General features: G+C 36.9%; 1 protein-coding gene across 3 annotated transcripts in view; it reads left to right on the top strand.

Annotated features, from left to right (window-relative positions):
- ESYT2 (extended synaptotagmin 2) overlaps positions 1 to 24,300 on the top strand; it is a 90,283-nt gene that overhangs the window by 35,051 nt on the left and 30,932 nt on the right. For all 3 annotated transcript variants that reach the window (XM_074899936.1, XM_074899935.1, XM_074899934.1), the window contains exons 4-7: positions 62 to 138; positions 6,487 to 6,559; positions 7,441 to 7,530; positions 23,815 to 23,870. In XM_074899936.1, the coding sequence (XP_074756037.1) occupies positions 62 to 138; positions 6,487 to 6,559; positions 7,441 to 7,530; positions 23,815 to 23,870 (296 nt within the window). The remainder of the gene's footprint in view (positions 1 to 61; positions 139 to 6,486; positions 6,560 to 7,440; positions 7,531 to 23,814; positions 23,871 to 24,300) is intronic.

The following is a 24,300-nucleotide window of genomic DNA, read 5'->3' as shown; positions in this document are numbered from 1 at the left end:
AGAGTTTAATATGATACAGTTCAGTAGAAAGATCTAACTTTTACTTACTTCATCTTTTCAGCCTCTGCGGATAAACGGTGTAAAAGTGTACACTGAAAATGTGGACAAAAGGCAGATCATTTTGGATCTTCAAATCAGGTAAAGTTTAGTATCATGTTACAATGATGCCCATGCTTCATAATATGTACTTTGTTTGATTTGTCAGTTATGTTAGCCTGAAAGGAGAGGAATTGCTTCATTACACAAACGTAGTTAGTTCTAATTGTACATGAATGAAGGAAGGAACTGTATGCTGTAAATAGCATTTTTCTGAGGGAAATAGTATATCAGCTCAGTATGACTGCATCATTAATGTGGGTTAATAAAAAAATACTTTCTAAAGCTAAAGCACTATCTTTGGATTTTTTTTCTAAGGTTTTAAAACTTTGCCATGAAGTTTAGTCTAGTCTGAAATTTATAAGTTGTTTGGGGTTTTTTTTATTTTTTCTCGGTTACTTAGATTTTATTTTTATTTTTATAAACACAGTATTAGGAAAGCAGAATCATAGTTCCCAAAGTACTTTTGTTCATACCACTAACTGAAGTAAATCTGGCATTATATAATGCTAGAGAGACTGTACTCCACTGCTTCAGGTTTCTTTGCCCTTTCATCATGACCCCTTTTATATGGGTTTATAAATAGACCTACCTAACATTTGCCAAAGTCTTTGTCAACGCAGTCTGCAGTTACCGAGTTTTTTGAAAGTTCAGTCAGTAAACCCAGCAATGTTTTTGTATTTGAGCATCATAGATGTGTGTTACAGTGCCTACTTTCACCTTTTTGTAGGTTGTGGGAAGGCCAGATTTGTCAGTCACTGACAGTCCAGCAAAGAGCAGCCTTCTGTGTTTCTTGCTGCTTCCCTGGCAGTAACCAGAAGGGTAATCAGGCCTCTCAGCACTTTTTCAGATTCACTTACAAAGTTTGAACTTGGTTATTACTAATTTTGAATTACTTACATAAATCTCAACTTTGTTGAAGACTGTGCCTCTTCGTTAGAGCTTGGGCTGCAGAGTGGTCCTTTCGTGAGTTTCAGAAGGGGGTGGGGGCTATGTCTGTGAGCTGAGCCCAATCTTAATTGAATTGAATTGAATCACTTCATTTCTGTAGGAAAAATGCAGCTATCCAAATCGGGGATTGTTGTTGCTGGACAAAATACAGAAAGATTGTCTCTTGAGAGCTTGTTTTGCTGGATGGGTGCTTTTAGCCCTAATGGAGAAATTTCCTTCAGTTTTCTCTTTGTTGGCACTTTTAATAGAAGGTGTGAGAACAGCCTCAGCTTTTCACACTTAAGCCCTCAGAAAAGGAGACTTGTCTGACCACTATGGACACAGTACCAAGAAACTGGTTTTGAGGAGCTATTTTTGAGACATTTAAGGGGCCAAGTCTCCCAAGGCCACTTTTTTAAAGAATAATTATTCCCACAGGAGGAGAGAGTAGATCTAGTGTTTCTGTTTTTTTCCTTTTTTTTCTCTCTGCTCATCATCATGAAGTAGACTGGGACAGATAAACATACAAAGGGCAATAGATTTGTACAAAAATTTCATGAATAATATCCTGTTACCTAGACCTGAAGGAAATCTTTAGCCCATATGTCTCATTGTATTACATTTGCAACCTAGTTAGAGAAGTGATAACAGCTGGAGCTGAATCCAGCCTGTAAGGCTGAAATAAATTCCTTGAAATGATTTAAATAACACTAATAGTGCTGAGTCAGGTGCCTGTTTGCCCTAACAGCCTGTCCCTACTGCCAGTGGCATAGGTTTTCAGGAAGAAAATTGAAACAAGAGAGCTATGGAGTGACTATCATAGCTTCTAGTAATAAAGGCCTAGACCTTTACCATCAAAGGAACCACCATCAAAGGAAGACCTGTTTCATATTTAAGACTTGGCCTTGACACCTTCTCGTTGGGAAAGGGCTTTTTTTCAAAGGCTTTTACTTATGCAAGTTTAAGACAGATGACACCCCAGTACCAATTGTTACTGTTGGATTTGGTTAGGGGTTTTTTTTTTAATATGTTCTCTAATCACTGAAATTATTTCAATAGTAACAGGAAGGAAGAATAACAGTCTGTAATAAATGTTCTTGGCCTGTTTAGATACAGTTATGTACAGATATCAACCCTAAACTATTTCTTAGGTAATCAACTTTAGTTCAGTTTTGCAAAATTAGATAGAACCACCTTACTTCTGGAGAAAAGTCTGTCCTTTGGAGTATTTATCCTTGTAGATTTTAATCTCCAATTGAATTATTTCATTCTAATTTTAAAACTTTTTTAAGTTAGGAGCTTTCTATAAACTCTTCATTCCCTAAATACAGTTGAGAAGGAAAACAGTCTTTCTAAGCATTTGTAAGAATAGCTGTATGAGGCCAACCCTTACACTGGGGGTATGACAGGGTAGAGGGAAGGAAAGATTTTATTTATGTTTTTAGTGTTTTTAAAGTACATTAATTCTTTTAATAACCTACTTTTATCCTGCTGTTTCACCATTATGGCTTCCTTTAGCCCTCTCTATTGTCAGTTGTTTGTGATGGAGTATATGCATTTGCTTTGGACCTTCCATACAGTACATTTAAGTAGTTCCAGTGTGTCTCCAAAACAGTTCTTCAGCATGTTTTGCATATTCCATGAGGTTTTTTCGGTTTTGCTTTTAAGTTTAATTGTAAAAGGAGTGTCTTTTTGTCTAGTTTTTATTGTTTTTGCAAGGATATTGAGTGCATTATGACCACTCCTTTGGAGCGTTTTTCAGAACCTTTTGAAAAAGATCCTACACATTGCTCAGGACCCAATTAAGAACTTTACTCTTATAAGCAGCTTGACTAGCTAATCCACAAAGCAGTCACTAGAAAATGTATTTAAAGATTCAATTTCAGGACCACATTTGTGAAGGGAACGCTTTTTACCTTTCTCTTAACGTGAGCTTTATGTTAAAAAATTGTCAAAACTCATATTACAAATTAGAAGTCTAGTTTCTGGTGACACAGATGTGCAAGAGAAAAATTTGAACTACTTGAACAAATTAAGATAAAGTCTAAATAGTTAATAGAAATATTACATTTGTTAAAGCACATGAATGTGGTAAGCACTTGGGGGAAATGAAAGGTTATGGATCAACAGAAAACAAAATAAACTCTGTCAAATTAAATGTGAACTGTAGTGAAGAGCACCAAATAACATTGAGAGACTGAGGAAATACTTGTTAATAGTGTACGTCTGTGGTTTTTTCACTTTCTCATAACATAAAAAATAGAGGCACTAAAAGAAAGTTTTAGGCTGCAGATTTAAACACATGGACATTTTTTTTTTCCATGTGGCATACTTGAATGGAGAAACTCGCTACCGTGGTATTGGCAGATAATGGGTATAAAAATAGAGTCAAAAGACCTTATAAAGACATTCTAAAAATAATTAAGATAGTCCAAAGTACAGAATCACAGATCATTATTATCTGGGAAATATGTTTTTCCTACTCTTTCTTTGTTTTTCTTCTGGGTATCTTCTCTGGGCTACAATGACCACGTACAGTATGCTGTGCTTCTTGCCTCATTCAGTGCAGCTGTTGTTATATTCTTACAAGACTGTTCTCATTAAATTTTAATCTCTCTATAATCTGTGCATTGGAGGGGTCATAAATATTTCTGGAATATTATGATCTGAATGTATAGAATTTGCTTACTAAATGAGCCTTCAAGTTCCATGTTATGTTACAGTGGAATCATCTATGACATTGACTGTTAATGGACCCAGCCAAATGTCTTGGGGCATAAAACCTTGTTTAACTTTATTGTAAGATTAAAAGTTGTTGGCTTATTACCCTCAAATGCTGTTTGTTACTATTTTTATGTCAATTTGTCATCATGTTATTACGGATTTTCAAACAAGCATATTGCTTCCCAGTCTTCATAACACAAATAGTTCCGATGCTACAAAGTGCCAAAATTGAGGTTTCAGTTGCTGGTTTTAATTGACCTTGTTTCTGTGTCATGTTGTTATGCAATTATGTGTGTGTGTATTTTTATATATACCTACTATATATATAGTTAAATAGACTAAAAATAGAAATTACATCGTTTTAAATTGTGTATTAAAAATTATATACCTATTTTTAAACAGTACAGTCACACTACATTCTTTCCAGTGAAAGCCATGGTCACCTTCCTATCACATAGACCCCTGTTATGTTGTTGTTTTCCAAACTGGTCATTGTACCAAAATGATTCCGCATAGTCTTATCTTTTGTATAGTCCAAATTCCAGTCTTCTTGTGAGACCTAACCTGGAGTACTGTGTTCAGTGATGCGATCCCCAACATAAGAAGGACATGGAACTGATGGAGCCAGTCCAGAGGAGGACATGAAGATGATCAGGGGGCTGGAACACCTTCCCTATGAGGACAGGTTGAGTTGTTCAGCCTGGAGAAGAGAAGGCATTGGGGAGACCTTCTAGTGGCCTTCCAGTACTTAAAGGGAGCCTACAGGAAAGGTGGGGAAGGACTCTTTTTCAGGGAGTGTAGAGATAAGACAAGGGGTAACAGTTTTAAACTGAAAGAGGGTAGATTTAGATTAGATATAAGGAAGAAATTCTTCACTGTAAGGGTGGTGAGACACTGGCACAGGCTGCCCAGAGAGGTTGTGGCTGCCCCCTCCCTGGCAGTGTTCAAGGCCAGGTTGGACGGGGCTTTGAGCAACCTGGGCTAGTGGAAGGTGTCCCTGCCTACGGCACAGGGGTTGGGACTAGGTGATATTTAACATCCCTTACAATCCAACCCATTTTATAATTCTATATTTTTTACAGAAATGTCTCAGTACTATTGTTTATTTAAGTTTAAGGGATTGATAAATTTCACATTTGTTTAAAATTACATAGACAGCACCATCACACACAGAGCACAGGAGGCTACAGATAATTTGAATAATGGGTAACCTGAATACAGCAACTCTCACCTTTGTTTTCTTTTGCTAGTACCTTGTGGGCATCAGTTGGGAGGGAGAATGGACACTGCTCTTCTGTTCTTACTATGAGAGTACTTCATTTTATCTTGGCATGATCCTAAAATGGCCCCATGAGGGGAACAACTCCATTTTGTTCACAATTTTTCCAGAAATTTCTGTAATAAGATTCCATCAGACTCCTAAACATGACTGAACAGTTTTTCACTGTAAAGGCTAGGTCTGAGGAACCTAATGTGAGAAAACCTGGGCTTTACTGCAGAATCTGGAACAAGATACCCTATAGACGAAATACATTTTCTCCTTCTTCTGGCAGTGTCTGACTTGGTTTAACCTGCCTTATCTTCTCCCCACTTAGTTCCTTCTTCCATTTTCTTTAACTGGGCAGTCTGTTCAGAAAGCTCTTCAGATTTCATTTTCTTTTTGTTATAACCCATATCTTTTTAGTCTGTCTCCTTGTCCAGCCAGTCTCTCCCTAGCTGTAGCTTAGTGTTCCATCTGTTGGGTTTTGGGTTTAGCTCTCATTCTGGAGAATTATTGATCAATTCCCTTGCTAAATCAGTCTCAAGCTTTCTTCCTAAATTGCTTGTTGAGTCCAAAAATTAGTTTGTTTTCAGACCCAATGTGGCTCACAGCAGCAGCAATTATTGGAAAAAATCAGCTCAACTCTGCTGGTACATGCTTGACCCTCATGGAGCTTCACGAAAAGCAGCTGCTGAAGGCTGAGTCTGAGTTGCCTGCAAATAATCTTTTAGCCTTGTGACATGGACAAAATAGATGGCACTTTTTTCACCATCTTCTACAAATCTATCTCTGAGATACAGGTCAGCATCTGCAAAATTTCAAGCCCTTGACCTTGCATCCCCAAAAATGGGATGCAAGGACTGTTCTGGGAAAAACTTGGATGGCTTTTAATATATTATTTTCTAATTTGCTTCCTGCCTCCTCTCTCCCTTCAGAAAGGGCTCAACTGGTTTGGTCTTAAACCTTTCTTAGTGGATCATCCAGTTTACCATTCCCAGCTTGTTGAATTTTGAAATACAACTGTTTTTGCAAGTCTCTGAATGTTTTAGACAACTTTGATTTTTAGCAAAATAGCTATCTCTGTCTAGTGCTTCTCGTGATTGTATTAAATGAGAGTTGATTTGGGTACACATAGTATCAGTGAGACCTATGTAGAGTTTTTTTGAAATGGAGTATGAATTCTGTGTCCATTATTTCCCCAAAGTAGGGCTGCTTGAATGTGTTCTCTTACGTATGGTCCTGGAGATGATAACTTGCATATGTATTAATTTGAGTGATTTTGATGACAGTGGTGATGTCTTGAAGCGCATATAATTTTTTTAACAACCTTGACTTTGTTGTATGTTGTAATGTTTTAACATGTATTTTTTTTTTTGTATAGACTGAGATACAAAATATACTGTCATGACAGTGCGAAACAGAACAGTGTATTGCAGTTTGGTCCATAAAAATGAAATGTATACCTTTTCTTTTAGTTTTGTTGGAAACTGTGAAATTGATTTGGAGATCAAGAGATACTTCTGCAGAGCTGGTGTGAAAAGTATACAGGTGAAATTCAATTTTTTTCTTTTGATTTTGATATAGAGTCATCACTGAATTGTTATTTTCTGATGAAATAGTTTACAAGAAAGAACCAGTACTTGTGTATTTTTGTTGCTTGCTATTTTTTTCTCAGTTGCATAATACTGATATTGCATAATAATTTCAGTAACTTTGCTGGAAGGGTAAATTCCTTTCAGATGTAGAATTGTTTTAAATATATAACATTTTCTACTGGAAAACATGGAGATCATTGGCTTGATGTGAAATTTGCATGTGATGTATAGGTTCGTAAAGGGACCAAAGAGCCTAAAATTTCGTTTCATTCAGTATTTCAATGTTAGATGCAATTACTTGTTTAGATGCAATTATTAGTAGTAGCCTTACCTTCTGATACTGTTTCTCAATTTTCCTTAACTTTCTTTGACTTTCTGATAACAGATCTTCCTCTCTAATGAGGAAAAATAGTATGCTTTTTTTGGTGTGTGTATCGATATACCTATAAGCATTTACCTGCTTTTGTTCCTGTATCTGTGGATGCCATTGTATTGGTTTGTGCCACATTTGTTTACATTGAGCTGTATAAATAATCTACTTGATATTTTTAGTAAAATTACCACTAACATGACACAGCATCATGCAGATGAGTGTAATGAATTTGTAAGCTCAACTATTTAGTATTCATGTAGATGAGTGTAATGAATTTGTAAGCTCAACTATTTAGTATTAAAGTTTTTGGGTTTGGGTGACATGTAAAGCTATATATATAAAATTCTTCCATAATCAAGAATTTAATGAATTATAAGTGTGAACACTGCCAGAGAATAAATTTTATTTAAAACTTGAACTAAAGTAACTTCCATTGTCTTTTTTTTCTCCCCCTTCCACAGATACATGGCACTATGAGGGTTATCCTGGAACCACTAATTGGAGACATGCCCCTAATTGGAGCACTATCCCTCTTTTTCCTTAGGAAACCTGTAAGTACTTTTATCTCTTTTTCTACACATTTTAGAGTGTTGATGACAGTAGTCAGAAAACAGTGAATTACTTACTCGGATTGAGCAGCAAAAGGAAAGAATTTAGAAAATTGCTGGTATTTGGTTGAACTTTGCCAGAAAAATAGTGGACATATTTTATGAATACTAGAAGAAACCAAGATGAATAATAATTACCTTGGAATTATGAAGTGTGTCTTGTCAAAGCTGTCAAATTTTTCTCACAAGCTTTCTGGATAAGGGAAGATCAATAGATAACATCTAAGTTGTTTTGTAAAAAAATTTTTGTTGCTGTTTCTCATGTCAGTCTGCAAGCGAACATGGTCAGAGTTAAAATTCCACAAGATCTGTGCAAGGTTACTTTGAAAACTGTGCTGGTGTTACTACAAATGAAAATCAGAATGTGTGTTTTGAGATTACCCGCTATAGTGATTGAAGTTTTTATCCCAGATAGCAGGTGGCAATTTCAGTTGCATTTACCAGTGACCCAAGTATGAGAACAGATGAAGCACAGAGTGAAATGGAATTGGAATTCAAAACGATCATGACAGTAGTAGAAGTTGGAGGGAGTGCAAGTGTCACATAATTCGGTTGGAATATGTGGGAGGTCAGAGTGTTTGGGCAGGAATAATGGTGAAACAAAGGTAAGCCAGCAAGGTCTTGCTGTTACAAATGTGATATAGCTAGACTGGCATGTGTAAACAAGAGGATAACCCACAGATGCTTTCAGTTTTAGACACACCACTTCAGCAGACATACTGACTAGTTGGAGAGTGTCCAAAGTAGGGAGATAAGAATAAACTTGACCCTCAAGAACAGACCAAAAGAATGTGAATTGTTTAGTTTAGAGAAGACCAAGGAGAACATGTTCTTCAAAAATGTGAAAGGCTCTTGCAGAAAAACACCCATACTGTTCTGCATATCAATGGCAGATAGGATAACAAATAATAGCAGCAAGGAAGATTCAGGCTGGACAAAGAGGGGTGAGGGAAAGCCTGAATGGTAATGGTAGTGAAGCACTGCAGTAGGCTTCCTGGAGACACTGTGAATCTGTCACCGATGTCTCTTAAGAAGAGATTGGATCAGCATCCATTAGGATTGACATAAATACAGCTCTTCCAGAATCATTCACACAGACGTGCTCTTGAGGTTGTATCCAACCTAGTGAGGCTTGTAGAAGGTGAGATCCTGGGCATTCTAATTGGCATTACCTAGAAGGATTCACCATGACTTTAATAAGAGTCAAAATACTTCTTAGTAATTAGAAAAGGTTTTAATATAATTATGTACAAACTGAAATTACTTTCAAGGTATTATAGCATTTGTATTGGATTCTACTGTGTTTTACTATCTTTTTTTGTAGAAGTAATTGATTTCTTAATTTAAATGAAACTGTGATACACTTTTTAGAAATCTTTCCTAGGGTTCCTTGCTCTTTACTAGCTAAACAACAATGAAGGTGGCTGGGGATTTTTTGGCTTAACCAATAACAATTTGTATCATGGAGTCTGGCACCAAAATGATGTGCATTCTTGCAGGATTCAGTAACATTGTAGTCATGCCAGGCATATTTAAATTCTCTTAAGAGAATTAAAGAGAATTATTCTTAGCTCACTGAAGGGGAAGAAAGCTACATCTGAGTTAATTCAAAGAAAATTAGTTAAGGAAAGTTTTCTGAGGCCACAGACTTTTCTGAATTCTGGCCTATTGCAAATTACCTGATAGTTACTTTTCACAATAGTTACTTTCACGAGAAGCTGTGGCCATCTTGGCTTTTCATGTTCAACATATGATGCTTTTAAAATACAGTCAGTGTGAAGTTTACAGTTTTTGAAAGCTGGGAACCTGGGTTGTGTGGTCATACAATTTCAGTTCTACACTTTCCTCTACATTAAATTGATAGGTGTATGTCATTGAAGTTTGTGCTGTGATAAGGCACTATAGATAGTGGATTGTTGCACCTTGGAGTGATTGTTTCACTTCAGAAACTATAGTCAGAATCTCGCTGGTAAGATTGGCTGACAAGCATGTGTGTTGGTAACTTGGTGCAGCATTGGTATAAGAACAGAGGATAGAGAGCAACCATAATCTTCAGTGTCTGAAAATGACTAACAAATAATCTACAGTTTTAATTGTGTTAAATCATATAAAATATGACAGTAATTCTAGTTGAGGTTTTATTCCAGGAAATTTCTTTTTTAAGCTACAGTTGCGTCAAGAAATGTTCATAGATTTTGCAAAATCCATCCAACAGTCTTATTTTAGAAAACTATAAAGGAGAACATGATATGAATTGAACACTTGCTGCTGGAAAATTTTTTGATGTATATGTGTGTGTAAGGCAGCTTCAATGATCTGAAGTTTGATACCATTTTTTATAAGTATCACTAAGAGAGCCTAATAGAAAGTGTGAACATCATAGAAATGCTTATGCTACACATACTTCTTGAAATAAATTAATTGTTTCCATCTCTTACTTGGAAATATATTTTCCATTGGAAGCTTTTGTTTGTTGGGCATGTTCTAATTAAACAGTAAAACTTGTGATGTCAAGATTTAACTGTTTCAGGCTATGCTGGGTCATAAATTACAAGTATATGGGTTTAGGCACGTTGAAACAGTCTTTGACTGCTCATTTTGGTTTTCTCAGCAGTCTACAACTCTTAAAAGCTGATCTAGCTCTCAAGGTTTGGGGGGTGGGAGTGAATTCTGTACTTCAACAGCTTTAGATGGTATGTTGTTATTTTCTTCAGTGAAGTCACATTCTTGTAACACGGTTCTTTTGGAAAAGTGTCCTATGATAAATTTTTGTTAACTTGTTGAAAAGAGAGGTTTGTATGGGTGTTCATGTATGGCCTAGGAAAAACTTAATGGTGTTGCTTGCATCATTTCTGTGGCTTGTTTCATCTGTCTAGAGAAAACATGTGTGCTTGGGTAGAAAGAATGTAGACTTAAACCTTAGTAAAACATGCAGGAATTTGTAAATGTTTTGTGGATAATTTACTGGGGGTTTTTGTAAAAGTGAAATAGTTTATACAAAACTTATAAAACATCATTGCTCTTATTTGGAAAGGGTTGGGGGAGTACATTGGGATGAACCAAATTTGGATTTCCACACATTTCTTTGAAGCGAGTCTAAACATTAGGAGACATCTGCTTGAATTTTGCCTCGTTTTTACCCTCTGGCTGAGCAGTATGAGTGTAGGGCATCTGTTAATGTTCTTGTTTATACCAGTAAACTGAGCAGATCCATGACAAGGATTAAACACTGCCTTATGGTGGTCTGTGCTGTGTAATTGTTAGTGTACTCTCTGATATTATTTTGCTATTTAGTGCTCTCCCAAACGATTTCCAGACTCAGTACTGTGCCCAACTCATTACAGGGACCATCCAATTCACAAGTTAAATGCAAACATTATTTTAGAGGTGCGGCAAGAAGAATTTAGATGTGTGGACACAGAATTTTTTTTTTTTTTTTTTCCTACAGGAAAGACCTTTCTTTGTGTTGTAGATGTGGTTCTTGTTTCTCTTCTCTTGTTCTGTTTTGTATTCACTCAAAAAGAAAGCAGTGTACAGTTCTTCTTCAGAAGCCATTCAGACACACTTGGTGCCGGAGCCATGAGCATGAGCCAATGCAGTCTGGTGCTGTCCTGGGATACCTCCTGCAGATACTGCTTCTTTGTTGCTTTTTAGGGGAGAGGTGAGAAAGCTGGCAGGGTATAGAGAGGGAGAGATCAGCAATAGGAATGCTCGTAAGCAGTCCCTGACACTTCGTCTGTTTCCCAGCATCATGCTTTGGTAGCATTTGTCTGAACTTTTCATTTCTGGTACTCCCAGGTACCTCTCCAGTCAGATTTTAGCTCTAGTTCTTGTGCCCAGTCCTTTCTGTCCCTGATCCACTGTGCCATGCATTTGCAAAGTGCTTAACTCTGACAACTTGCACCTGAGATAGTAAACTGGAAATATCAAATGAAACACCTCTCATTTGTGGCCAGTGGCTTTCTGAACTTTGGGAAGGACTCTGTCCAGAGTAATTTTGTCTTTTCTCCTACCCACATGCCACTTCATTAGGAGTCTGGTTGACAAAGGATGGGAACTACACTGGAGTATGAAAATTAAAAAGTCAACCCTTCCCCAAAAGTATTCAGTTAAAAAATATTAAGTGTTTTTCACCCTCCTTTCATTTAAAAACTAAGCTAGTGGTCAAGGTCTGAGCAAACTTAAGGGTAGATTGTTTAAAAAATATTTCTTTAATAAAGTTATTTCACAATTTTAATGGTTTTACATAGGTATATTTAGGTTTTTGCAAGCAGACTTCTCTCCCTACTGCAGTTTGTCGTCTTGGTGTTTATTTTTCTAACTTCTGTAGAAAAAAAGTTAGAATAATGCTTATTATAGCAATAACCAAATTCTGTCCCCTTGCTAGAGAGCAAGTGGCTGCAGCCAAGGAAAGCTTTTTTCAATATTTTCATTAGAAGAGAAGAGGAATTAGTTGGCAGCTAGCATTAGATTTTGTTCTCATATTTTCCAGTCTAAAGTAACTGGCAACAATTCCTCTTGCTCTGTTTGCTGGCCTTAATGACTATATAAGGCAACACTGCCTAAATGAATAGTTCCGAACATACTTTTTTAATGAGTTTACCAGTCTCATATTTCTGAGTAATGGATGAAGCTTTTGCTGCTGCAAGGGTTCTTACTTTATATGAAACTTTTTAAATACTGTATATTGTTGTTATTATGAAGAAGGTACTAAAAGTTTCATCATCTTGTAATATGTCCAAATATGTAAGAGATTTCAAGAGAAAGAAATAATGTTCATTCTAATGTTTTGAAGTAATCTTAAATTTTTGAACTTCAATGCTAAAGAAGAGTTAGCATTCTGAAAATAGTTGGGATTTGTAAGGTTTTTTACATTACTTCTCATTACATTAACCTTATGGATATTTACCATGTAGTCTGCTTCTCTAAGTGTAGTTAACTTTTACCAAAAAAATTACATATTTTATTTTGATTTTTGGTTCAGTTATAGCAGTGTGTATGGCTTATAATTGTACTACAAATTGGTAATTTTCAAAAGATTGTTTAGGGTTATACTTAATATTGAAGGTGTGTCCTAACTCAACCCTTTTCTCTTTTTAAAAAAACCCCAAACATCAAAACAGACACATCAAAATACCAATACCACTATTCTAAAAAAAAACAATGGCAGGAAAACAGGATGCCTTCCAGAAAAGTAGGCAATTCGTCCAAAATTCTTGATTTTATATTCCCAGTTTTGTCCTCCACTTGCTGACTTGAGCACCGCTCTCCCTCTACTCACTTTACAGATTGGTTTTGTCTTGTAGTTTTGATTTATTTAATATTGGTTTAGTTTCATATAATATTGGCTGCCTTTGGAAAATTCAATGCTGGATGTGACTTTCAAAATTATCAGTACTGGCGAAAATTAAGACTCAAAAGGATTGCTTGCACCAAATATGAGTCCTAGTGAAATGGCTGGAAAAAACATGAAGTGGATCTATAGAATGGAGAACAGTGTTGTTTTGGTTTGCTTTTAGAATTAGTCTTCTTGCTTATAAAGTGAGAGTGATTTCCACTGTTACTTTGTATCTTATCATTTACATAACTTTAATTTTGATTTTGATACTTTATGGGATGTTTTAAGGGCCATCACAGTTGGTGCTTCCACAGTATCTATCATATTCTTCTTTCCCTGTGTCCACCCATTCAGTGTTACTGTCTTTCTTATAACAGTGTTGAAACTATTGCTCCTGAAGGAATCTGGTTAAGGGATGTAAGCTGGCAGAAAAGCACAGCAAGAACTTGCCTGCTCTGCCTCTTACCCCTACAAGTATACATCTTATCTCTGTAGCAGTTGTCTCACTTAAATTTTCAGACTGTTACAACTGAAAAACTTACTACTGTTAAACAGTTCCTGTGCAGAGATACGCTGTGTTTCTTATAGCAGTGATGAAAATCATTGTGATTTCTACTTTCTGTGGTGTTGTATAGTGAAGCCTTGTTTGAGAGGCTGAGTTTATCATATGTTTACTGGGGAAATACGGTGGATAATCTTTCTTATTAAATTATTACAGTAATGTTAGCACTTTAGCATTGTAGTGGTAGTGGGCTGTGCTCTACTAACAGACCAATTGTACTGTATTTCTGCGTGGCCATTCACAAGTAAAAGAAGGGGGACTAACATGCCCTCTTCTGATGATAAATTTCTGAGAAGAAACATAATTTATCCCATGGAATTGTGTCATTGTGCCCTGTAGCAGAGCTATTTGTCCTGCAGAAAACTTATACTTCTGTAACTTGATGCAGGATGTTGTTCATCAGCACTTTAAAATACTTTGTGGCCTCTCTTCTGAGGATTAGTAGTGCAGCCAAATCAAGCCACAAAGTTGGTAGGATTTAAAGGCTCCCTTTTGTGCTGTTGTGAACTTAAGTTATGTCCTTGTATATTCTACAATCCAGTTCATTCTTTTCACGTTACAAAGACATCTTAGGGTATTGAGAACACCGATATGTAAAAATGCTCATCAGTTTTTAGTCTACCTTTTCTTATAGGCTGCAGGGGTATATGTATTTTTTAAAAACTTTCAATGTATGTGTTGCATTAGTTCTCAGTACAGAGCCTTGATAAGGCAGAAAATTCGTGGGTTTTGGGGAGGAAACATCATTTGGTTTCACTGCTCTGAGCAGAAGAAGAATTAAGAGAGATCTGAGTAACATGACACACATTGTACTTTATCAGGAAGTGTAACTGGTGTCTGAAATCCTGCCCTAGGCCAGTGAGCTGGCTGGTTAAGAGTCTCTGCTAGGCATATCACTTCTCTCAGTTGCAATGTGTTGTGGAAAGACAACCACATCGTTTCTGACTCCTGGCAGAGTTTCACTTTGTGACAAATTGAGTGTAGTCTTTCCAGTGCCCTATTAGTTCTGCCGCAGAGAACCAGCTGGCATTCCCTGAATTTTGCTTAAGAGAATTATGCATTGATCAAATCGGTAACAGAAGGATATGATATTGTTAAGCTATTTTGGAGATCTATAGGCCAAAACCTTTAAGTATGGAAATTTTTTATATTCAGTGCTTCATAGAATGATTCATCAGCTGGCAGTCTTTTGCTTGCTCCCTTTTTCTCCACAGGGCTCTTCAGTTTGTTAGGGTGGTGACGTTGCTTTAACTTAACTGTCAGAACCACAAGTTAGGGGGTTGTCATCTTCTCCAACAAGTCATGGCATGGTAATGACCTAAACGTAGAATGAAAATCCTTGTTATTTGGCTGGACTATGGCTGGAACAGCTCCCTCTTGGGTATCAAGCAATACTGTAGATTTGACTACTTCTCTTTCTACTGTGTGAATTTGTCTGCTGTCACTGCTATTTCCATACTACTGCAGGTATAAGCTTTTTTTGCCTGAGCTTGGTGTTACTTTTTGGAAAACTCTTCTTACATTAAAAAAGGTGTATCTTATGCAGAAGTCTAATTATGTTTGGAAGCCAAATGTGCAGACTTTAAACAACTGTATTGAAACAAACATGGGGGTAATAGGGAGAAAACCAAAATGAAGAAGGAAAAAAAAAAGCGCATTTTTCACTAATATCTGTAGACTAAGATTAGAGAGTGCGTGTTACTGCAGTGATATCAGTGTGCTTCAGTACTGCTGGGCTCTTCTGGTAGAACTGGAAGGGAAGTACTGTGGTGGGCAAATATAGCAAATCTTGTCTGCCAGAAGAATTTACTTTGAAAGCCCAAATAGTGCAAGCTTGATTTAGGCCAGGAATTTGAAGACTCGTATTCCTTCCAAAACATTTCATGGTTTAAGATTTATTTGCAAAGCTTTTCTAATAATCCTGTAAAGTGCTTAGCCTTAGTAATGTTTTTTAATTTCTTAGCTTCAAGTTTGAATGGAAAAGGATGTCTTTAACGTTTCTGAAATTGACCTCTGTCTTTTTATTTATTCCTGTACAGTAAGTGGATGAATAAAAGTTTTTGATATTATATGTACTAATTGCATTTATTGTTTAAATGGACACTCTTTGTAGCACTATTTTTTTCAGTTTCTTTGTGTAATTACTTTTTACGTGCTTCATGGTCTAAGGACTGATGACAGGATGAATTGGTAGCCTTGTCTTTGAGAAGAGGTGTATAATAATCAAACTAAATAGTGAGGTTGTACCATAGGCACTGTATATCTATCATATGCTGTGTTGCAACCTTTTGAACTGCTTTTTCGTTGAAAATATTTCAGTTCTCAGTGGTATCTTTGTTTTGTTTTGGGTTGTGGCAGTTAATACAGAAACCATTACGATATATGTTTCAGTCTACTGTAGGAGATGTTTCTCAATGCTGAATTTCAACATGCATTATGTTGTGCAATTCATTTAATTTGGTTAAGTCTATTTAAGAGACAGCACAAGACTTTGTTGTGTTAACTGCTGTATGCAATATACTAAACAAAGTAGGAAAAAAACAAAAGGAAATGCAAATATTTTCTCATTTTCTATATATTCTGAAAACAACAGTATATAAAACTCAAATATGGAATGCAGGTATGAATACCTTAGAACAGAGACCATTTTGGTAAGGTATTTATGGTGTGTATTTGCCTTCTAATTTACTTATGAATAATGAAAAAAGGAATAATCATGTAATAAACTGGATTCTTTGTTTTAAAACAGTATAAAATTACTTCTTCCAGAGCCTTGGTAGCCTATACAAATTTTTTTAAGTGTGACATAATGGAATGTCAAAACTTGTGATAAGAACAGGAGAACCAGTCTGAAAACACAAATTGTGGTTAGTCTTATCAGGTACTACCAAGCTACTTGTCTGTTATATTACTTAAACATTTGTGAGTTTGCAAGATTGAGGAAGTAGGACAAAACTGAAGTTATTCCTGCCAAATTGGACTTTTCATCCTGCTTCAATTTTTTTTTTTTCAGAGCTAAGATGAGCATGAAATTTGAGAACATATACTAATCATTTCCACCATAAATTCAGTGTATTCTTTGAAAATTAACCTTCAGTTTTCTTAAATATAAATGTTCTGTGTGTTCTAGCTCTGTTTGTTATTGTAGAACTATATGAGTAAAGCTTACATACCGAGGTAAAATAACCCATTTTACAACAAATTATTTCTAATGGTTTTTCTTCGCATTTGGAAATTAAAAACCAGATAGCTTGAAGTTGATATTCATGTAGAAAAGAAATCATAACACCTAAAAAAAAAAAAAAAAAAAAAAAGAAGAAGAAAAAGACTGTTTAGTATACTGTATGAGTTTTAGGTAAGATCTCATCCCCTTCTGGAAGGCATTACTGCCACTTAGCCTTGCTAGCATTCCATAAATAAATGTGCCTTAACAAGCGATAGGACAAGAGAGAATGGCCTCAAATTGCACCAGGGAAGGTTTAGACTGGATATTACTAAGTATTTCTTTACAGAACAGGTTGTTAGGTGTTGGACTGGGCTGCCCAGGGAGGCGGTGGAGTCCCCATCCCTGGAGGTGTTTAAGAGTCGGGTTGACACAGCGCTGAGGGGTATGGTGTAGTTGGGAACTGTCAGTGTTAGGTTAATGGTTGGACTAGATGATCTTCAAGGTCTTTTCCAACCTAGATGGTTCTGTGATTCTGTGAAACTGAGCCTCCCACGTACCTGAAGATGGCCTTTCCAGTTCAGTTGTTAATTGTGCATTCCCTTGCTGGAAATGTTACACAGTAGGTTAGCCTTTTCTCCCTAAAAACAATCCTGCTAGGACTCTAGTGGGCAAAACTGATTTTAAATTAGTTATCTTTAAAAAGACATTGAATACAGAATGGTACTGGAGCTAATGATACATTCATGCTTTCACTGGAAGAATGATGAAAAACAGCAGTCTATGTGCCTGGCTCTGTACAGTCTCTGTATATCTACTAACGATAGTATTTCTTCACTTTAGATTCCAACAGTGTGGTTTCAGATATGACAAACATATCTGAACAAGTAGATGGCTTAAGCTCAGTTTAGTTACTCTCACATATGCATCTAGTGTGATTCTCTGTAGACAGGGGACTTGTAAACCAGGACCTCTGATCTTCTGGAGACATTACTAGATGAGATTCTCCCGTGATGGGGAAAGCTGGAAATTTTCTGGCACAAGGAGTCTTCCTACCCCGCCTGCAGATTTGCAAGTGTGGAATAGATTCAGGACCAGTGTAACAGAGGAGGTCCTGGGAGCATCTGAGCCACACTGAAGCACCAGGAGGAAGTGGCAGGTGATAGTACTGAGTGACTCCATGCTGCAGGGGACAGAGGTCCCCATCTGCCATCCTGACCTATTGTCTCAGGAGATTTGCTATTTGCCTGAGCCTGAGAGTCAGGATGTTGACTGTTAAAGCTTGTCTGGCCCTCAGACTATTACCCATTGCTGATTTTTCCATGTGGGCACCAACGCTTCCAGGGGAGATCTGAAAGACATCAAGTGTGACTGCATGGTTCTGGGGCCGATTCAAGGCCACAGGGGCCCAAGAAGTGATCTCGGCCCAACTGATAAGGGAGAAGGAACAAGGAAGTAAGGAAGTGATTGGGAATAGTCAGAATGGATTTACAAACAGGAAATCATTGTTAATCAAGCCATTAGCCCTCTGTGATAAGACAGCTGTCTTGGTGGATGAGGGGAGAGAAATATATGCTGCTTATCTTAACTTCAGTAAGTCTGATGCTTTTGATGCTGTCTTCCACAACATCCTTATAGGTAAACTGGTGAAGTACAGACTAGAGAAGTGAATGATGAGCTTGACTGAAGACTGGCTGAACTCTAAATAGGTTGTAGTCAGTGACATGAAGTTTAGCTAGAGGACACTCAGTAGTGGTATACCCTAGGGGAAAATATTGGAGCCAACACATCTTCATGGCTGTCCTGGATGGTGGGACAGAGTGCTCCCTCAGCAAGTTTTCTTGCTTAAATCCGGAAGGAGTGGCTGAGGAACGAGATAGTTGTACTGCTATTCAGAGGGAATGTGACAGGCTAGAGAAATGTGCCCACAGGAATCTCATGAAGTTCAACAAACAGAAATGCCATGTCTTGTGCCTGGGAAGGAATAACCCCATGTATCAGGACAGACTGGGTGCTGACTGTCTGGAAAGCAGTTTCGCAGAAAAAGTTCTGGGAAGTCTTGTTGGACAAAAAGATAAACAGAAGTCAGCAATTTGCGCTTATTGCAAAGAAAGCCAACAGCACCCTGGGCTGCATTAGGAAGAGCATTGCCAGAGCTGGTTGAAGGACATGATCTTTCCTCTCTATACAGCACTGGTGAGGCACATCTGGAGTCTTGAGTTCAGTGTGGGGCTCCCCAGTACAACAGAGACATGAACATGCTGGAATAAGTCCCGTGAAGTACCGCAAAGATGATTAAGGTACTGGACATCTTTCACAGGAGGAGAGGCTGCAAGAGCTGGCCTTGTTTATCTTGGAGAAGTGGGATCTTATCAATGTATATAAACACCTGAAGGGTGAAGTGAAGACCATGGAGACAGACTCTTCTCAGTGCTTTCCAGTGACAACATAAGAGGCAATGAGCACATGTTGAAAAACAATAAATTACTTCTAAATATAAGAAATTGTTATGTTTTAGTTTTTAACTGTAGTAGTGATTGAACACTGGAGCAGGTTGCCTGGAGGGTTTGTGGAGTCTTCATCCTTGGAGATACTCAAAACCCAACTGCACACAGCCCTGAGCAATCTGCTCTAGCTGACTCTGCTTTGAGCAAGGGTGTTGGACTAGATGATCTCGAGAGAGGTTTTCTAGCTTTAAGTATTCTGCTTTGTATCCTAATGGATCTCAGATGGAACTAGATGCCTGTGTATGGTCAGTTAAACCACTATTTTTACTCAGATTTTAATTTTTACTCCTGGCATTCATCCCAATTTCAAAATTCAAAGCTTCCAAAAAAAAAAAAAGATAAAAGTTTAAAAAAACCCTCTTGATATACCACTAAGTTTTAAAAGAAAAAAATTGTATTCACATTTTATAACCATTTGTTGAAAGTAATCATGTGCTCAGGATATGGGAGACTGTAATGGTTTTATGGATGGTGAAGAAGAAAACTGAGTGAAGTAGTACAGAGCCAGTAGTACAGACTGGCAAAGACAGTTCTTTGCATGTATCTTGTAGTGGAAGGATAGGATATTCCTATCTCAAAACCAAAATCATACTTTTCTCAGGCAGAGAATAAAAGTGCTTTGGGCTATTTTGTGTGATGGAAACCAAAGCCTGTCTCTAAAGTGTTCAGTATCCCAGTTGTGGGAAATTTTAACTTACACAGAAATCAAGTGTGCTTTACATGACTTTAAGGGAAAAGTAAACTCAATTTGAAAAGTTTTCTCAAGATGTTCACATCTATAGCATTGTCTCACATTTTACCATTGCATTCATCATTTAGTCGGTGGTGTGTACAAATTATTCAGTTAATTTATTGCACATTCATCTAGTGTTTGTATCAATTCATAAGTGGAAAACTAAATCCAAGCCTGTCTACTTATTTCGTATTTAGAATGACTGTTGTTACAAGTAGCAAGAATATGATCTGCTTCATTATTGTAAAATGTGCTTTAATTATTAATTTCTACTATGTTGTTCACTTAACACTTTTGAGTGTTGTAGAAGTCCCTGTACATTTCAGAAAAAACATCCCATTCTGAGATGATGACACATTCTGTGTTCTGCAGTTATTTCATAATGAGAGCAAATATCAACTTCACAGATAGATTGCAGAGTAGCCATTTAGCATTAATTGTTTATATCATGTAAAAGATCAAAGAGATCATAACTGTTTACCTTGTGTTTATAAAAGGATTTTAGAAGTATTCCAACCTCTGGGTAAGGACACTTTCATTAAAATTTTTAGAGTCCAAAAATCATTTATCATATCACAGAACTTATTTTTTGAAAGCTATCTATTTCCACCTGTTCATGCAATTTGGTCACTAGAACTATTATTAGATTTGGCAAATATCTTTCCTTATAATGTTATTTTGTTTGCCAACAATGTTTTGTGCATCTGGAAACATGAACTTGGAAATTCACATTTGTATTAAATAGCGTCTGATGCTATGCTTCATTTTGTCCTGCAAGATAGTGGTTTATTTATTTGATTCTTGTATTACAATTAAGTGAGATGTTGTCTTTAGAACATACGAGTTATAAAGACAAAATATCTTCTGACTTTGATTCATTTTTTCAGAGTCCAGGAAACATGAATATCCTGAGGGGTTTAGAAAATTGTATTCAGAAGAAACAAACAGATAAATGATTGGTATAAATTTATAATTATTTTGTTCTAAGTGCATTGGTTTCTAATTGTTGAAATACAGCGGATCTCCATTGTACACCTTCTGATTGACAGAGGTAGAGAGAAGGCTTCTTTCAGTCATCCACTGGAGTTCAAATTAGATGCCTATATTAGAGGAGTCTCTGTTTCTCTTGCCTATAGAGAGACACAGGAGTGTAACACAGTAAAAGAAGGAGACTAAGAAAAATCTTTCAGCAATTTTCTGAAGGGATATCAGCAGGGAAAGTACTAAATTTTAAGCGTTTTGTTGAAGCATGTGGGTTTATTCACCATTCTGAATGGCATAGTTAGGAAGACACTAATCTTATTCCCTGAATGGGACCAAATATTTGTCTTCTGTTGCAATATATTAACAGATACATAGAATAGTTGATGTTGGCAGGAACCTCTGGAGGTCATTCACTCCAACCCCCTTGCTCAAGCAGGGCCACCTAGAGCAGGCTGGCCAGGTCTATGTCTGGATGGCTTTTGAATATCTCCAAAGATGGAGACTCCACAACTTCTCTGGGCAACCTGTGCCAGTGCTCAGTTACCCTCACAGTAAAAAGGTGTTTCCTGATGTTCAGAGAGAACCTCCTTTGTTTCAGCTTGTGCCCATTACCTTTGGTCCTGTCACTGGGCACCACTGCGAAGAGCCTGGCTCTGTTGTCTTTGCACCCTCCCTTCAGGTATTTATAGACATTAATAACAGCATCCTGAGGCTTTGCTTCTCTGGGCTAAACAGTCTCAGCTTTCTCAGCCTTCCTCATAGAGATGCTCCAGTCCCTTAATCATCCTTATGGTCCTTTGTAGAACTCCCTCCAGTACGTTCATGTACTGAGAAGCCCAGAACTGGATAAAGCACTCCACGTGTGCCCTCATCAATACCAAGTAGATCACCTCCCTCAGCCTCCAATGGCAATCCTAAAGCAGTCCAGGATAGTGTTAGCCATTTTTGTGACAAGGCATGTTGCTGGCTCATGTAGATTCTTGCAGTACATTCCATGATATGTCTTGGCTTTTGTTTTGGAATATGCAGTTATGCAATCTTACTACCTTTTCTGCTGAAAGGATAATGATTTTTTTTCTGCTTCGCTGTTTGTTACAAGTTGGCTAGGTGCTTTCATACATAACACTGTTGAACTATTTTGCCACCACTACAAAAGCAAATTAAGTAACCATGTTCCTTATATAAGTAAATGTATTATGTGTGTCCTTGTTTCGACTGGGATAGAGTTAATTTTTCTTAGTAACTGTGTTTTGGATTCAGTATGGGATTTCCTCTGAGAAGAATGCTAATAATACACTGATGTTTACAGTTGTTGCTAAGAGATCAGGGACATTACAACTCCCATGTCCTGCCTGTGTGCAGGTGTACAAAAAAGCTGGGATGGAGCAGAGCTAGAGCACTGGACCCAAACTAGCCAATTAAATATTCCATATCGTGTAATGTCATATTCAGTATATAAAGGAGGTTTAGCTGGCAAGGGGGGGGGGGGGGGGGCAGTTCTCTCAGGTTTGTGGTTTTTCAGAATTGCTAGCTGGGAATGGGCTTGGTATAATTTGGCAGGTGATGAGCAGTTGCATTGTGCATTACCTGTTTGTACTCTCTATTATTGTTTTATTTCAATTATTAAACTGGTTTTATCTCAACCTTTGGGTCTCCCTTCACACCTCCAATTCTGTTCCTGTCCCCTGGGCAGGGGAGGGTGAGCAAGCAGCTGCATGCTCTTTGGCTGCTGGCTGGGTTTAAACCATGACAATGTGTTATCTTTAGTCAAAGTATTCACAAAGGAAATCACTAATTAAACTATAAATAGATCCTTTATAAAAGCATGGTATGTGTTGGGGTTTTTTAATAGAAAATGAATGTAGGGTGATTATTCTTGCCTGTTTGTGGAAAGATGAAATATATGTTCTTATAGAGATTTGTTGTTTCAGCATTTAACTGAACCACCACAATTAGTTTCTTCACAGGATCTCAACATCCTTTAACATTTTTAATGCTGTTAGTCTTAGATTGAGTTAGTTGGATTTGAAAACATGGTGGTAGTTGGGTGGGTTTGGATTTGTTTGCTGCTTATATTCAATTAACTTCTACACAGGTAATAGAAAGTTTTCAGTGAGAAGGGAGATAAGGAAACTTGCTTCTGTTAGTTTTGTTATCTAGAATTAGAAGATTATAGGATTGAGAAGGACATTAGAAATTAGTTGTTAATACCAACATACCTGAAGCAGAATAAGCACCTTTTATAGCATTTGTATGTCTAATATTCTGTAAAGACTTTTAGTGAAGAAAGTATATATGATCTAGCAATGATTTATCCCTATTAATTATTTCTGAGGATTTTTCTCACTTCAATACTTAATACTGTTGATACCTTTCTTCTTTACTTAAATCAGTAGTAGAATGAGTTTTTCTCTTTGTCACTGAAAACAGCCACCTCTGTGCTTGCAAGTTGTTGTCACATCCTTCTTCCAATTCTTAATCCAAATCCTTCTTTCTTTTCATTGATCATGTCTTTTGGATCTCTTATTTTCATGCCGTCAAATGGGATATCAGCTTGTTATACTTTGCAAATTCACGTTGGTGACTGTCCGTCTATGGTGAATATGAAAATATTTCTTCAGAAAATAGGACCACTTTTCATTATCTGACACTGGTTTTATGTAGTACATACTGTATACATGTGTATATTGGAGTGTGCATGTGTGTATTTATATGTATGTATGGAAGGGTGGATAAGAGGATTTTAAAATCAGTTTCAAAAACTGTGGCTAAAAATTAATTAGAATGGAAGAGGTTTTAATTTTCTGTTTAAGAAAATCCTAGAAACTGGTTATTAACCCTCCACTGATCAGAATCTGTAGTGATCAGGTTTATTTTTTCAGTGTTGTGAATTCTAAGTTACAACCCCCCCCCCCCTTATCTTTTCTCTGTAATTCACAGCTTTTGGAAATTAACTGGACTGGACTGACCAATCTTCTGGATGTTCCGGGACTGAAGTGAGTATATGTAAAGCAGTGTTTGATATTCCTCCACACTAATAAACCCCAGAAAAACTGTAGACCATCAGCTAAATAATTTTAGGTTAAATGGCACTGAGCATATATAGAATTATATGAAATATGCAAAAGGTAGTGATTTCACTGCAGGTACATCAGAAATATATCTAGCAGGTCTTGTTAAAAACATTTTGAAATTATAATTTTTAATCTGCCTTTCTTAGTGTTCTCAGCCTTTCCAGATTTCCAGATTCTTGTGAATTTCCTATGTGCTATCTCCTAGGACAGCAGAGAAAGAGCCTTATTTTTCACACCAGTGGATTCATAACATCTTGGCTCATGGCTTTGTATGCTGATACATCTTTAGGTGCTTGTGTAAAGTAGTTAGAAATACCTTAAAACGCTAATCAAATTAAATGAATGTTCTAAT

Source organism: Athene noctua, chromosome 2 (assembly GCF_965140245.1).
Source record: "Athene noctua chromosome 2, bAthNoc1.hap1.1, whole genome shotgun sequence".
In the NCBI taxonomy this organism is placed as follows: Eukaryota; Metazoa; Chordata; class Aves; order Strigiformes; family Strigidae; genus Athene; species Athene noctua.
The sequence above is the reverse complement of the archived record's forward strand: the minus strand, read 5'-3'. Positions and strand labels throughout refer to the sequence as shown.